The sequence below is a fragment of the Colletotrichum orchidophilum genome, assembly GCF_001831195.1.
Source record: "Colletotrichum orchidophilum strain IMI 309357 chromosome Unknown Scaffold_66.1, whole genome shotgun sequence".
NCBI lineage: Eukaryota > Fungi > Ascomycota > Sordariomycetes > Glomerellales > Glomerellaceae > Colletotrichum > Colletotrichum orchidophilum.
Genome location: NW_019173022.1, coordinates 169,313 through 181,746, shown reverse-complemented (window position 1 = coordinate 181,746; position 12,434 = coordinate 169,313). Strand labels below are relative to the sequence as shown.

At 51.8% G+C, this 12,434-nt stretch overlaps 3 protein-coding genes across 3 annotated transcripts; 1 reads left to right on the top strand and 2 right to left on the bottom strand.

The window, feature by feature from the left end:
- Positions 1–1,558: 1,558 nt before the first annotated feature.
- Positions 1,559–2,323, top strand: CORC01_08022 (uncharacterized protein; the record flags this gene model as incomplete). Its single annotated transcript, XM_022619657.1, has 1 exon — positions 1,559–2,323. The coding sequence occupies one exon, from the start codon at positions 1,559–1,561 to the stop codon at positions 2,321–2,323; it is 765 nt and encodes a 254-aa protein (XP_022473861.1).
- Positions 2,324–3,685: 1,362 nt separating this feature from the next.
- On the bottom strand, positions 3,686–4,977 carry CORC01_08021 (uncharacterized protein; the record flags this gene model as incomplete). The annotated part of the gene is made up of 5 exons (XM_022619656.1): positions 3,686–4,067; positions 4,135–4,508; positions 4,568–4,635; positions 4,693–4,729; positions 4,798–4,977. 5 exons carry the CDS (start codon positions 4,975–4,977, stop codon positions 3,686–3,688), a joined length of 1,041 nt encoding a protein of 346 aa, XP_022473860.1.
- Positions 4,978–8,822: 3,845 nt separating this feature from the next.
- CORC01_08020 (heterokaryon incompatibility protein) lies at positions 8,823–10,003 on the bottom strand (the record flags this gene model as incomplete). Its single annotated transcript, XM_022619655.1, has 2 exons — positions 8,823–8,978; positions 9,119–10,003. The coding sequence occupies 2 exons, from the start codon at positions 10,001–10,003 to the stop codon at positions 8,823–8,825; spliced, it is 1,041 nt and encodes a 346-aa protein (XP_022473859.1).
- Positions 10,004–12,434: the final 2,431 nt, after the last annotated feature.

Sequence of the window (12,434 nt, the reverse complement as noted above, 5' to 3'; positions counted from 1 at the left end):
CTGACTTCTAAGTATCTTGTCGTCAACAACAGCTTCTCTGGCCCTATCTCTACCCAGAAACTTACCGGCAAACTCAGAAAAGTGTGCTCACGTACACTGCCGATGTTCTGCAAGGATTTTGTGGCAATGAAAGGGTGTCTTGACGAATTTGGTTTGTTGTGTTTTCTCATAAACTTCATTTCAAGCATCGCATCGAATTCGTCAATGGCTCCTTCCCCCACAACGAGACTTTTATACTGCAAGAGTCTGAGATTCTTCTTAGTCTTCGTCAGAATTAATGTCAGTATGATAGCCAACTTGTGCATAGTCTGGTTCATCGATGGAACCACGAGCAGGGTGGTCTTTCTCAGCCGAGCACCAAACGATCCGTCTTATTCTTTTCAGGAGTTTCGGATGTTTTCGTACGACTCCAAATCCGGCCCCTCGTTTGCAAAGGCAGTCATATGATAGTTCCAGCCAGGCTTTCTTGAATGCCCTTATTGTGGACGGTAGGTTTCAATGCTGTCTGTGAGTTGAACGTTCCATTTAGTGCCGACGTCGAGATTTTGGTGAAAGTTAATCACGTTCCTGGTGCCTAGGCGGGCCTATGCATTCTTTCTTGTGTAGGGCTTCTGTTGGGAGGTTTCATGAGTACCTCTGTTACTGTCGGATTGGAAGCCCAATTCGACCTCGAGTCAGCGCCAGCGCAGGGGTCATCTGAGGGTCTCTATATCAGCGTTCAACTGACGGTCCAACCTCCAGTTGGAACCTCTCTTTTCCACTTCATGCAGAGATCGATATACAATTAATTGAGCCTTCGTCACCACGGTTCGAATTGAACAATCACACCTGTGATACATAAACCAACAGTTACCCACTTTGTACACAGGCCGGATATTTTGGGATACGCGTCGACTGTTGTGCGGGATTACAAGTTTATGGACATTACTCCTGCCGCTGGAAGGATGGCTTGCGAGGAACCTGGAGAATCGACGGTTGAGATATGGTTATACGTAACTGGTGCTAGAAGATACTGCGCTTGTCGGCGATGGCTACTAGGAGGAAGTGGAAAGAATCAAGCAGAAACATTGAGAAATCGCGGTCGCTCGTGGAACTTGAAACCACCATTTCGTAGCAAAACTTGAGCGTCCTTGCGAGACCGGCGTGCAAAAGCTTCCACTCCCAATGACTGGGGCAATCTAGATAAGTGATTCGAAAGTGACAAGTCAATTGCGAGGTGCCTAGAGCATGGAGAGTTGAAATCAAATACGTAGGTACCGAGGCATTCAAGCGCAAACTCTTAGGAACTAAAGTATATATGTGAGGCTTTTTCTTCTTCCTTTGTCTGCCGAGTCTATAAGGTTGGCTGTGACATACACGTCAAGTCCTTGACAAAGACGGGCTTTGTTTCTGGTCTCCAAGTACAGGTACCAATCAAGCATCGTACACATACTGCGTTCGCGACTCAACTTGATTGAGTTTCAATAGAATAGAATCTATTTAATGTTGGCTGTACGCTCTGCTCGATTTGTGAGTGAACAAATTTCGATGCCACCAAAGTGCAGGACGTCTCCCAATCATGGAAATACAACCACCGCGCCCTCTGAATCCCTCCGAGCTATGCCCTTGCAGCCTCCACTGGAATGGAGTGGGACCAGAGCCGCCGGGTCAATATGGCACGTATCGCCTTGCAGACCTGGTCACGAATACGATCCAAAACGGGCTTGCCCTGGGTCCCCAGAACGCCATAGAGACTCAAGACGAACTGAAGCATGCACTAATTGAAGGATTTCACGAACTTTACGACAGTCAAGACCCAAGTCACTTTGCTCACATCCTAAGAATAGCGTCCCTCATCGATCACTACTTTTTCAGAGGTTGGCTCACAGCCCGTCGACGACGTATAGGCCGGATACAGTCGCACCTTATTGTCTGTGTTCGAGATAATAACGAGACCTGCCAGGAACATTGCAGCGCGTCCCACGTAGAAGTGCAAAACGTCGATGTGGGTTCGCTCCCCGTCGTTGAGGTTGACATTGACTCTGCAGGAAGGTGGACGATTGCCCAAATTATCGAGCTCTTGATTCATGGGATGACCCACGGGTACTTGATCTTGTTTTCGTGTCGCGGGGGCTTCGATTATTTATATGGATGCTCTTTCCATTCTTCCGAAGCAAGAGGTCATCACGGCATCTACCTCCGCATGCTGCTGAAGCATGTGTTCCAGACCATTCAAGAATGGGACGATGTGTTGAGCAACTTTGGAGTAGATGATATTCTGGATTGCAACGATGAGTCTACCATTGAGAGAAGCAGGGCTAGCACACCGCTTCTGTCAGAGTAGCGTATGGCGAAGGAAGTGACTGAGATTTTAAAAGTCTGTGCAGCGCCTGTAGATCTCGTTGGCCCAAACATCATTAGAATAAGAGAAAAAGTACGGTTGAAACACGGGTGTAATAAAGCTTGTTCATTCAGATCATGTATTCTTTGTGTGCACCGATTTAGCCGGAAGAAAGAAAGACAATGGATTGGAAACTTCGAAGTTTGCGGGATGTTGCTTCAAATGAGGATGCCGGGTACAATAGTACGAGTGACGAGTCAAGCCCCCTGCCATGTCGGTAATTGGGAGCCTATCTAAGATTCAAATTTGCCACGTTAATTTAAATAATCTTTTTTCTTTCTTTTCGGGATCAGATTGAGCCATTCGAATTTTGAGCCTTCGAAGAGATATAACGTTTCAAGTCATGCATACTAACATGAGTACTTACCGGCATCATGGGCGAAGGTTGTTAGCACTAACACAGTATTTGATTGGCGATTTCTGAACTGCCATGTAGTCGATTGTCTTATCAACATCTCTTTTGTGTGACCTTCAATGACGCTCTGAGAGTATCCATGTTGATGAATTGATAACGACAGGTTTGAATCCAGGATGTCCTTGCTCGACAGTGGAGCTTCGCAAAGGCATGGTTTCTTGGATTAGTCTTGGATGTCAGCTGGAGCTTTCTTCGGCATATTACTGCCGATTAGACAATTTTCCGCCTCGTGATCGTAATGGTCGTCTGGCTTCTGGCTGCTGTTGAAAACATAAGTGAATTTACAGATGAGGCTCACCACCACGTCCCACTTGGCGGCAACAAGATCAAACCAGATGGATCTCGAAAACTAGACTATGCGTGCAGAATTAGTGCGAGTGTCTCGGAGCTAGGGCTATGTGGCGCGCAGTACATAGTATGTAATCATTTAACGCCCTATCGACATCTGTCGGAATGGGAGTCCAATTTCCCACCCCTGGGGCCCATTCATATGAGCTGGGAGTTGAGACCGGGCCTATGGCATCGATCTCCTACTTCCACCTCACTCCCACTTTGACTTCGTCACCCCATTGGCTGTATGGGCACCTTCACATGTGATCCATTAATAACGACATCAATAAAGTCTTCATCAGTAGTACAGGCAGAAGATACCCGCGACGTCAACAGCGGGCAGTGTTGTTTAATATTAGCGTGGGGTTCTTTGGCATTATTACTATTTATATCTGTCATGACTTATAGTCTGGCGGTATCCCACTATTCCCAAACTCCCAAAGCTGTTGATGGCCCATTACCTAAATCTACCTAGTCCCAAAAGAGAGACTCCAATTTATGGTCGCGCCTTCAAAAATGCATTACCTCATTAAATCGTAGTGCTGAGTCCCTTGTCCACGTCAAACCATGTGGGCAGGACTTGGCCGGATCACTTCGTCGTCACAACGCTCACTGTCCATCACAAAGTTGCCAAAGCTACCAGGCTTCTCGCTCGGAGAGTTCGTCGTGTAGGTCTCGACGGCCTTGGGAGTGGGCGAAAGCGGTGCGGTTGAGGCCAGGCCGCGACTATTCTGGTCGGCCGAGGGAGCGGTCCTCGACGCCTCTGTCCTCGTGGCAATCAGGCCCATACGGGCTGCCAGGGCTTTCAGAGGCGGCAGGCAAAGGCATACCATTGCCGCCGAAAGCTCGCCAATTGACCACATGGCGGGGTCCACGTTCCACCAACTGAAATCCGGTTCGACCGTGAGGTATCGGAGGCGCAAGACAGATATTGCCACAAGCCTAAGGAGGAAAAAGTGGTCAGCCAAGTCGTCCACGTAATGTCGCGTTGAAGAATGTGATCACTTACAAGAATCCAAGACTGAAGATCCCAAACAGGTAGATCTTTTGAGACTTGGGAAGTTTGAGCTGGATCAACGCCGGGAGCGGCAGAAGGAAGATGAGGACGTCCGTTAAGATACTGCAGGCTCCAAACTCATAGTATAAGACTTCCTGAGGAAGACACTTTGCCTGGACCGAGTGGTCCCAAAAGCCATCGAGAGGGATGCACCAAATACACATTATGACCACAACGCCAATTCCCCACGCCATTACAAAGATCATGGCGGCGATGTAGAACTTGCGCATGTGGTGGGTGACCAATACGCGGTAGTATTGGAGCAAGAAGGCCATCTTGAACAGTATGTGACCCAGGGCGTAGAAAAGGACAGACACCCAAAAGCACTAATACGATAATTGATCCGTTAGAACGAGACTGTTTTGACCGCGGTCATTTTGCTTACTTTTGCGACTTTAATCATTTCTTCTGGTGTAAGCGTCTGTTGATGTCTGCCGAGACCGTATCGTGTCACTGCAACCGATTAGCCTGAAAGCCTGACCAACATATCAAGATCAAATTACTACTTACTAACTGCCTGCGCAATACCGCAGCCTAGTACCGATATCTACTCCAGTCAGCTTTCCGTCACGCCATCATGAGCTTTCCCACGTGCAACCTTTGGTTTGAACTTACCAACGAGCAAGCGGCAGCCCAGTCATCTATGCCAATTCTCTTGACAATGTGGAAGCGAGTCCAGAGTCTCAGGACCAGTATGCCCGTCGATATGAAAAGGCACATGGTAATCACACCCAGAACGAGGGGCGACCTATCCTGCTTCAACTCCTCGGGAGACAACTGTGGTAAAGGATCCATTTTGGCGTTGGACGGGAACGCGATCCCATGAAAGTCTCGTGATGTTTATTTTGAGTGAATAAACTTCCCAAAGACTCGGGTCTAGGGGGCCCGTGTGCGGGGGGGGGGTCCCCTGCGGTGCTAGACGCCGGGGGGAGAGGTTGGTAGAAGGGGGGTGTTGGGGGGGGGGGAGGGACAGAGTATAGTGATTTTGTGTTGTGTGTTTTTTTTGGGGAAGAAGTGTGTGGGGGGGGGGGGGGTGGGGGGTTGTTTTTGGGGGGGGGGGGGGGGGGGGGGGGTTCGCAAAGTGGAGGTGGGAGGCTCTTCGTGGGGTTTGCAGGGGGCAATCATGACTTATAAGAGTCATCTAGGGGGCCCGATCTTTACTCAAAATGTCTCAGGCTCGATGGCAGTCACTGCTTAGCATTCAGGCTAAGAACGAAAACGAGGCATTGGCATTCTTGGGGGCTGGACACTGCCGTCGACGATGGCTGCAACCTGCGAGTCACCCTTGGACGCATGCAGTCTGAGGCGCACGGCAGCAAAGAATCAGCCACTTCGGTCCGTGGAACGACTGTGATGGGTAGGGAAAATTGGATCAAGATTTGACCTGTCGCTATTTGTTTCGCCCGCAAATGGAATAGGGTCTCTTGGTTCCCGGAGGGCCTAGAGCTGAGCGGCGCTGGATCATCCCCCATTCCAGAGGCCTCGGGTGGACAGGCAGACGCTTTGGTGGCGGCCAGTCTAGCTCGCGGGAGACCGGATACCGTTTTCAAAGATCAGCTCGCACCCAGACAAAAGAATGGCTCGAGATGATCAAGAAAGCCACTGGATCGAGCTGTGCCCGAGATGGGCCATGGGCGAATCGACTATCAGATCGAAGCGCCGTTCTCCCGATCTTTTTTGTGTGGTTAGCACTAGACGAAGGCAAAAAAAGCCTGTCATTCTCTCTTTGCGGCACAAACCCTTTGGATCCCGCCGACGTTGCCTAAAAAGGAAGCATAGGCGAGTCCTCGTCGACTTTGATCTCGCCGAAGGTCGAACACGAAAGCTGAGGCCCACGTGTCACTGCAAATGTATTGTTCGCATCGGGTAAAGTCTTACTTTCACTAAAGTCCGAGGTGGCCAGGGCTCATCTATTTGGAGAAGGGCTAGGTATAAAGGTCCTTCCTCGCCTTGATTATTAGTCAACACACCAGCTGCTTCCCGAGGCGGATGTTTCCGAGACATCTTCCTGGAGCAAAAGTTTTCGAGCTCCTAACTAAGTGGCATCATGACAGCAACTCAACCTGGGGAATAAAAATATAAATATTTCATGGCTAGACCGATCGAATCATTCTTTGCTACCTTTTTCTCTCTTTCTTTCTTTCTTTCTTTCTTTTTTTTTTCTTTGCCCTTTTGTGTACTCATCGCATATCAGATCTCTGATGTTACCCTGGGTCCTTGAGTCAGGTACTATGCATATGCGCGCATGTTGTTGAAATGAGCGATTCCGGAGAGATGCAGCCAGAGCCTCAAAACTTGTACAACCACACTTGATACGCAGGGTTGCGGCACGGCCGAGGCCGTACCGATACACTATTATGTACGTGCGTGCGTGCGTTGGTTGCGTGGGGTTGGCATGTTTCCTTCTGTTGACCGCGACGGCCAAGAGCCGCACGAATCTATCGACTGGGGAAGATCTCCACTAAAACAGTGATCTGACCGCTTCGCTTCGCTCCTCAATTGATCTTCGTTCCCCCCCCGATATGTCTTTGTCACGTTTCCGGGAGCAAGAGGGATGGTGCCAAATCCAACCTCACACGCCTTCGGGAGTCCGTGAGGATAATTGTGGGGATTTGCGGCCAAGCGTTTGGCGGTTATCCTCGACGCCAAGGTGCATTTCTATAGCCTCAATATTTGGTGGTCGGGTTGACCTCACCTTATTGACACCTTCCATTCACAATTGTTTTTGCTGTGGGTTTTTCTTATCACAAAGCAATTCCATTTTGTCATCATTCTGCTTCTCATCATTACACCTTGTGCGGGGATTGCGAGTTTGTCAGAACTTGCGGGCATATTCGAGTCTTGCCAGTTGCTAATAATAACTTTGTGGTCCGTGGATGGTTGGCAATAGGCAAGAGTTTCTGTCACCGGCAAAGCCGTGTGAGCAGGAGCATCACGAATCATGTGTTATTCGTGCATTATGGCCGCGTGATATTTCGCATGATCTGATAGCAAATGCTGATTACTCATGACACTCGGCTATTATGTCGCCATGGGCCGCCAACCAACTGGCGGGCAGATCTGCAACTTGACTAAGCAGGCTGGCTTGCGTTCAATTGTGACGTCGATGATTCTGGGCCTCGAAATCCGACATGTCGCGACAGCGACGAAAAGAGGAAAAGAGGGAGATAACAACGACAAAATTGTTTACACAAAGTTCTGGGAACAAGAGAATTTTCGGACAAGTCGGCTGAAATACATGGTACGGACAAGGAATACGCGAGCGAAGACAATAGAAATTCCGCAACTTCCGGGAATTGTTCCAGTGTACTTTGAGCACAAGTATATTTGATCGTCGCCGAAGAAGTGTCCAAACGAGCAGGGCCAAGCAGTGGCGGTGAAGAATAATCGTATGTGATTAACACGCAACATGGCCGAAAAGGGCCTCCAACGTGCGCCGGTTCATCTTGTTGGTTTTGTCAATATGTGCGTTGGACGCGAACTGTACGGATAGTTTCAGGGTGATGGAAGGGGTGCCAGACTGTCGGTTCCCACGGTTGAACGGTTGGAACCAGGTACAGGTACGTTACGCAGGGAGGGAGGATCAGGTTGTGTCTTTCTTAGTTTGTCGTTGGCTGAATGAGAGACTCGTGTACGGAGTCCGAGTTGGAAGGGAGAGGACTTGCATATAAAAACCCCTGTCCTGCCAGGAGCCGACCCAAGGTACCTTATTGCTTACCTTCATCAGTGCTGCACTTTGCTTTTTAAGCGGAATTGCCGCAGGAAAGCTGCATGATGCGTGCGCGCTGCTTGCGTTCTGCAACGAACAAAATTCCCTCAGTACGTAATCCTGTGGTCAGCAGGCCGCAAACATGCAGGCCATTCATTTTTCCCTGCGCTTTTACTTCCATTCCTAGGTATGTATACCTTACCTGTCCAAAGAACCCTTTTGTTTGGCTGCGACCATGCGGTAAAACCCCTCCCTCCTCTCCAACAAAAGAGAATACCTACCAACCCCGGAGTAATCACTCATTAACAGGATGCTGCATCAGACTATTGGAGACCCAGCAGGAACCTTCGCAGGTTCGCAAGAAACTCCCCTCCATACCTTTCCCACACGCTTCCATTGGCCAAGGCTGGGCATCAAGTGGGCGTATGCCGGAGCTCAGACAACGCTCCAGTTTGACCCGTTTTGTCCCACCTCATCCGAAATTCTTCAGTACCACATGGCAAAGGTACCCGCGCATTCCGAACATGATTTTGGCAGACGATCTTGGTATTTATATCACGACGAAACCGTACGTTTTGCTCGCGTGCATGTTTGTTAGAAAGGAAACGGCCAAAGAAAGAAGAAAAATAAACAAGTTCAATGATCCTGCTCAAAATGAAGCTAGGAGGAACTTTTGGGTATCCTCGTTACAACGCTAAGCCCTCCTTTCCGTGGAAACCCCCTTCCCATTACCCCTCAAACATAAGCCTCCCTTCGGAGATGGCTTGGCAGCATTCCAGACTGGTCTACAACGCCTAACGAGTGAGGTGAGTGATAAGTACTACACCATCCGTACCCGCCTGCTACCTTGCCTCTCTCTCGTCGGGATCCTACTCAAATCTGGATCGGAACCCCGAACATCGCCAACCCCGATGGCCGCACGCCACGCCGTTTACTTAGTGTCGGTGGACCGCGTGGACGAGGTCGCCCTACTGCTTCCCGTCTCCTTGAGGATCTGGGCCTCCTCTAGCGCCTCCCTCTTTGCAAACTCATCGAGAAGCTTGTGCGCCGTCTCGAGAGGCAATTCAGCTATCATGGCCGATAGGTGCTGTAGAAACCGGGTCAGTGGATCGAGATCTCATCATGCAGCTTTTTACGGCCGTAAGGGGGAGGCAGTGACGGCGCGCCTTGTAGCGGCCGCAGGCTTAGCCCGAAGGCAAAATCCCACGAGAATGGTACAGTACTTACCGCGGGAAAGATTTCGGATGGATGGTACTTGAACTCCTCCATCATGCGGTTCAAGCGGAGCACCTGCTTCCACGGCACAATGGTGTCTCCAATCAAAAAGGTAGGGAACCTCGCCATGGCAAGCTCTTCGAGAATCCAGCGACGTTGAAAGTAGGAACGGCCCATGAAGTCGTTGGCACCGGCCCAGTGCGGCATCATGAACGGAATCTCGCCGTTGGGACCCGTAGCCCAGAGAGGCGCAATGGGGATCGCCCACTTGTGAAATGGCGCGTAGTCGTCGGGGTGCTTCTCGCGGTCGCCGGGGTCGCCCCAGTGGGGCGGCATGGCGTCCTCGATCCGCGCGAGGGCTGCCATGGCCTCGTCGGTATACTCCATCTTGTCGCCCAGCCACCCGACGACAAGCTCCGCGTTGCGGTAGATATTGCGCATGTCTGTGTGCTGCTTGGACTTTTCCACGTCGTCGCGCTGGTTGACGCAGAGGAAGTCGCACCACACCCTCAGGCTCCTGGGCTCGTTATCGCTCTGACGTGAGCTACTGAGGCCGAAGAGCTGCCGAAGCCAACGCGGGGCGCCGTGAGGCCGCCTCGCCGGCGTCCGCTGGAAACGCTGCGAGATGGTCGGGTAGAAGACGGCACGGACCTGCTTCAGGGCCTGGGACAGGTGGACGGTGATGTTGACGGGGTGTCCGCTCACAAAGATCTTGTCGGTCTCGGCCGCATCGCCATAGAGTGAAGAGAGGGCGATGTACTCGCGAGACAGATCATCGGTCAGGCGGACGGTGACAAGGCGGCACTCGACGGGGTCGCTGAGGTTGCGCGCCGACTGAATCTCGAGCAGGCGGATCTCGCGCCTCGAAGGGTCCAGACGCCGGTATTGGATGCTCATCTTAGAGATTGCAATGCTCCCATTCGGTTCGGCGGAGCGAGCGAGCGAGCGAGCGAGTGAGCAAGCGGGAATCGGGCGAGGGCTTGGCCAAACAGAGGACAGCAACAGACAGTTGTCTCGGTTTTTGCCCCCCTCTCTGTGTATCCGTATGTGCGTTTCCTGTCTCTGCTTCTGCGGCTCCTGTGGTCCTGCTCCAGATCAGGTCTCAGGTAAGGGCCTGTTGCTATCTCTCTTCTCCAGTTTCTGCAGGTCGAGCTGTAGGAGAGTGGAAAGGGTGGCAGGGCAGGGGTGGGTTTCCAACTCTCCGTGAGTACGGATATCTGTACGAAGTATCCGTCCAGACTGTGACGGACTGACAGGACTTGACAGGACTTGCGGCGTGTCTGGGTCGCACACCAACAATGCAACGGCAGGGCGAATCTGAAGCGCGTCCAGCGCAGGACTCCGAAGGGACGCCGGCGTTTATACCAAGAAGGCGCAGATGCGGGCCCAGCAGCTCGGGCAGGGGATCTCTGGGGGCACCGATGCTGTCGGCTGTTCCCAGTGCCAGACTCGGGTTGAGATTTTCATAGCACAGGGGTCCAGACTCCAGCCAGACATTCCAGCGAGACAGAGAGAAGCCGAAAAGGATGGGCACAGCGTGCCAATGGGGCGCAAAGGTCGACGAAGTTCGACGGGATACGGCTAGCCTCCCCCTCCTCCAGAGGACGACGGGCTCACGCTATCCAGGGGTCGCAGGTGGGAAGGTTCAAGGTTCAAGGGGAAGAGGGAGGGGGGGTTGTCGTAACTAAACCTCGTTATGTGGTTGCAACCTGTGTATGTGTGCGCGTGTGTGTGGTGGTTGACCGCGGAGCTCGTCATCAGAGACATTCGGGAACATTTCCAAAGAGCGGCGGCACGGCACTCACACTGGTAGCAGCGTGGGGAGCGGGAGTCTATCGGTCATGGCCTCCAACAGCGTGTAAGAACAATGAGCCAAGATAACAGATGCACCACGCAACCAGCAGGCAAAAGTGAGGTTAGTGAAGGAGAAAAAGAAAAAAAGAAAAAAAAAAAAGACACAGTCTTTGCGGGTTTGCGGGTTTGCGGCTTGCCTGGCATGATGACTGTGACCCGGCATGGCCCCAGTGGAGATGGGGACGGCTGAAAACGGCCAGTTGTCTGCTGCTTTTGTGCAGGCCTTGTGGAGGGCAAGACGCAACGTAGGACACCTGCCAGGCCCAAAACATCCAGTCGACAGAAAAGTGGCCATGATAATTCAAATGTTCGGCGATCTAAAGCGATCTAAAGCAAAGTAAGGTTTTCTGGATTTCTCGCTCCGAAGCCTCGACTCTTCTGCAAACGCAAACTCCCGCCGGCCGCCGAGTGACCCCCTCCGCCTCCCGGCAGTTCGCGGCTTCGCACGGGGGTTTCGTCTGATTCGGATGATTCCATACCAAACGGCCGCAACAGCCACAGCGTCACCATAGGTCGGTCGACCAGTGAACACCACACCGTACGGAACACCGAGCTGAGACCAGATGAAATAGGTAGCGAATGCGGTAGCCATCTTTTTAGCTGGAGCTTCGCTGGAGCTTCGCTGGGTCTGGCAAAAGTTTGTGGGTGCCACCCCGCCCGCCTCCCCGGCACCAAGGCACAAAGACACCGCATGGCCCAGGGCATGGACCATGGTCACCCCCTTTTCCCTGGGCCTTGGCAACCGTTGGCAGGCACTGTCCTTTGGAAGGGGGAGCTTTGGAGGAGCTTAGGAGGAGCAATTACAGGAGCAATTGGAGATGATCATGTCATGTTTGGGAAAGCCAATGTTTGCACGACCCCAGATGACCCCCACTCCCTGCATGCACATGGGATGGCATGACCCTGACGGCTCTTGGGGCTCCTCTTTTATCTTCTCTTTTTCTGGGCCCCGTCCCAACTTTGACTGACTCGGGGGCCGCTGTTCCTTGCTGACTACTCTGTACACTACAAAGTACAAACTCACGTGCCTCGTCATCACTGGAGCGCGACTCCCTTCTGTGTCTGTTTCCTGTCTACGTAGTACCCTACCGAGACCGTGCCTACCTTGCCTATCCGTCTCTCGTACGACGGATACCACGCTGCACATATCGTCGACCGGGAATAAAGCCATCTTGAAAATGGCGGCACACTTGGGGAAATCGGGCCAGTGAAGCATCCATGGTGCGGGAGTTGATGCGGTTTCGTATTGACCTCAACCCGTCGCCTAATCACGGACTACGGATACCTCACGATTACACTACCTGACCTTACTTCGCACATACCGAGACTGCGTATCTCCGTATCGGCACTCGACTTTACGGATACTTCAATTGATATCTCCTGGCACTAGGACCCATCCTTCACTCTCCGGCGCCGACCCTCCTCCGTCCACTCTCGCAAAAAAAAAAAAAAAAAGAATTGTACACCACCACCA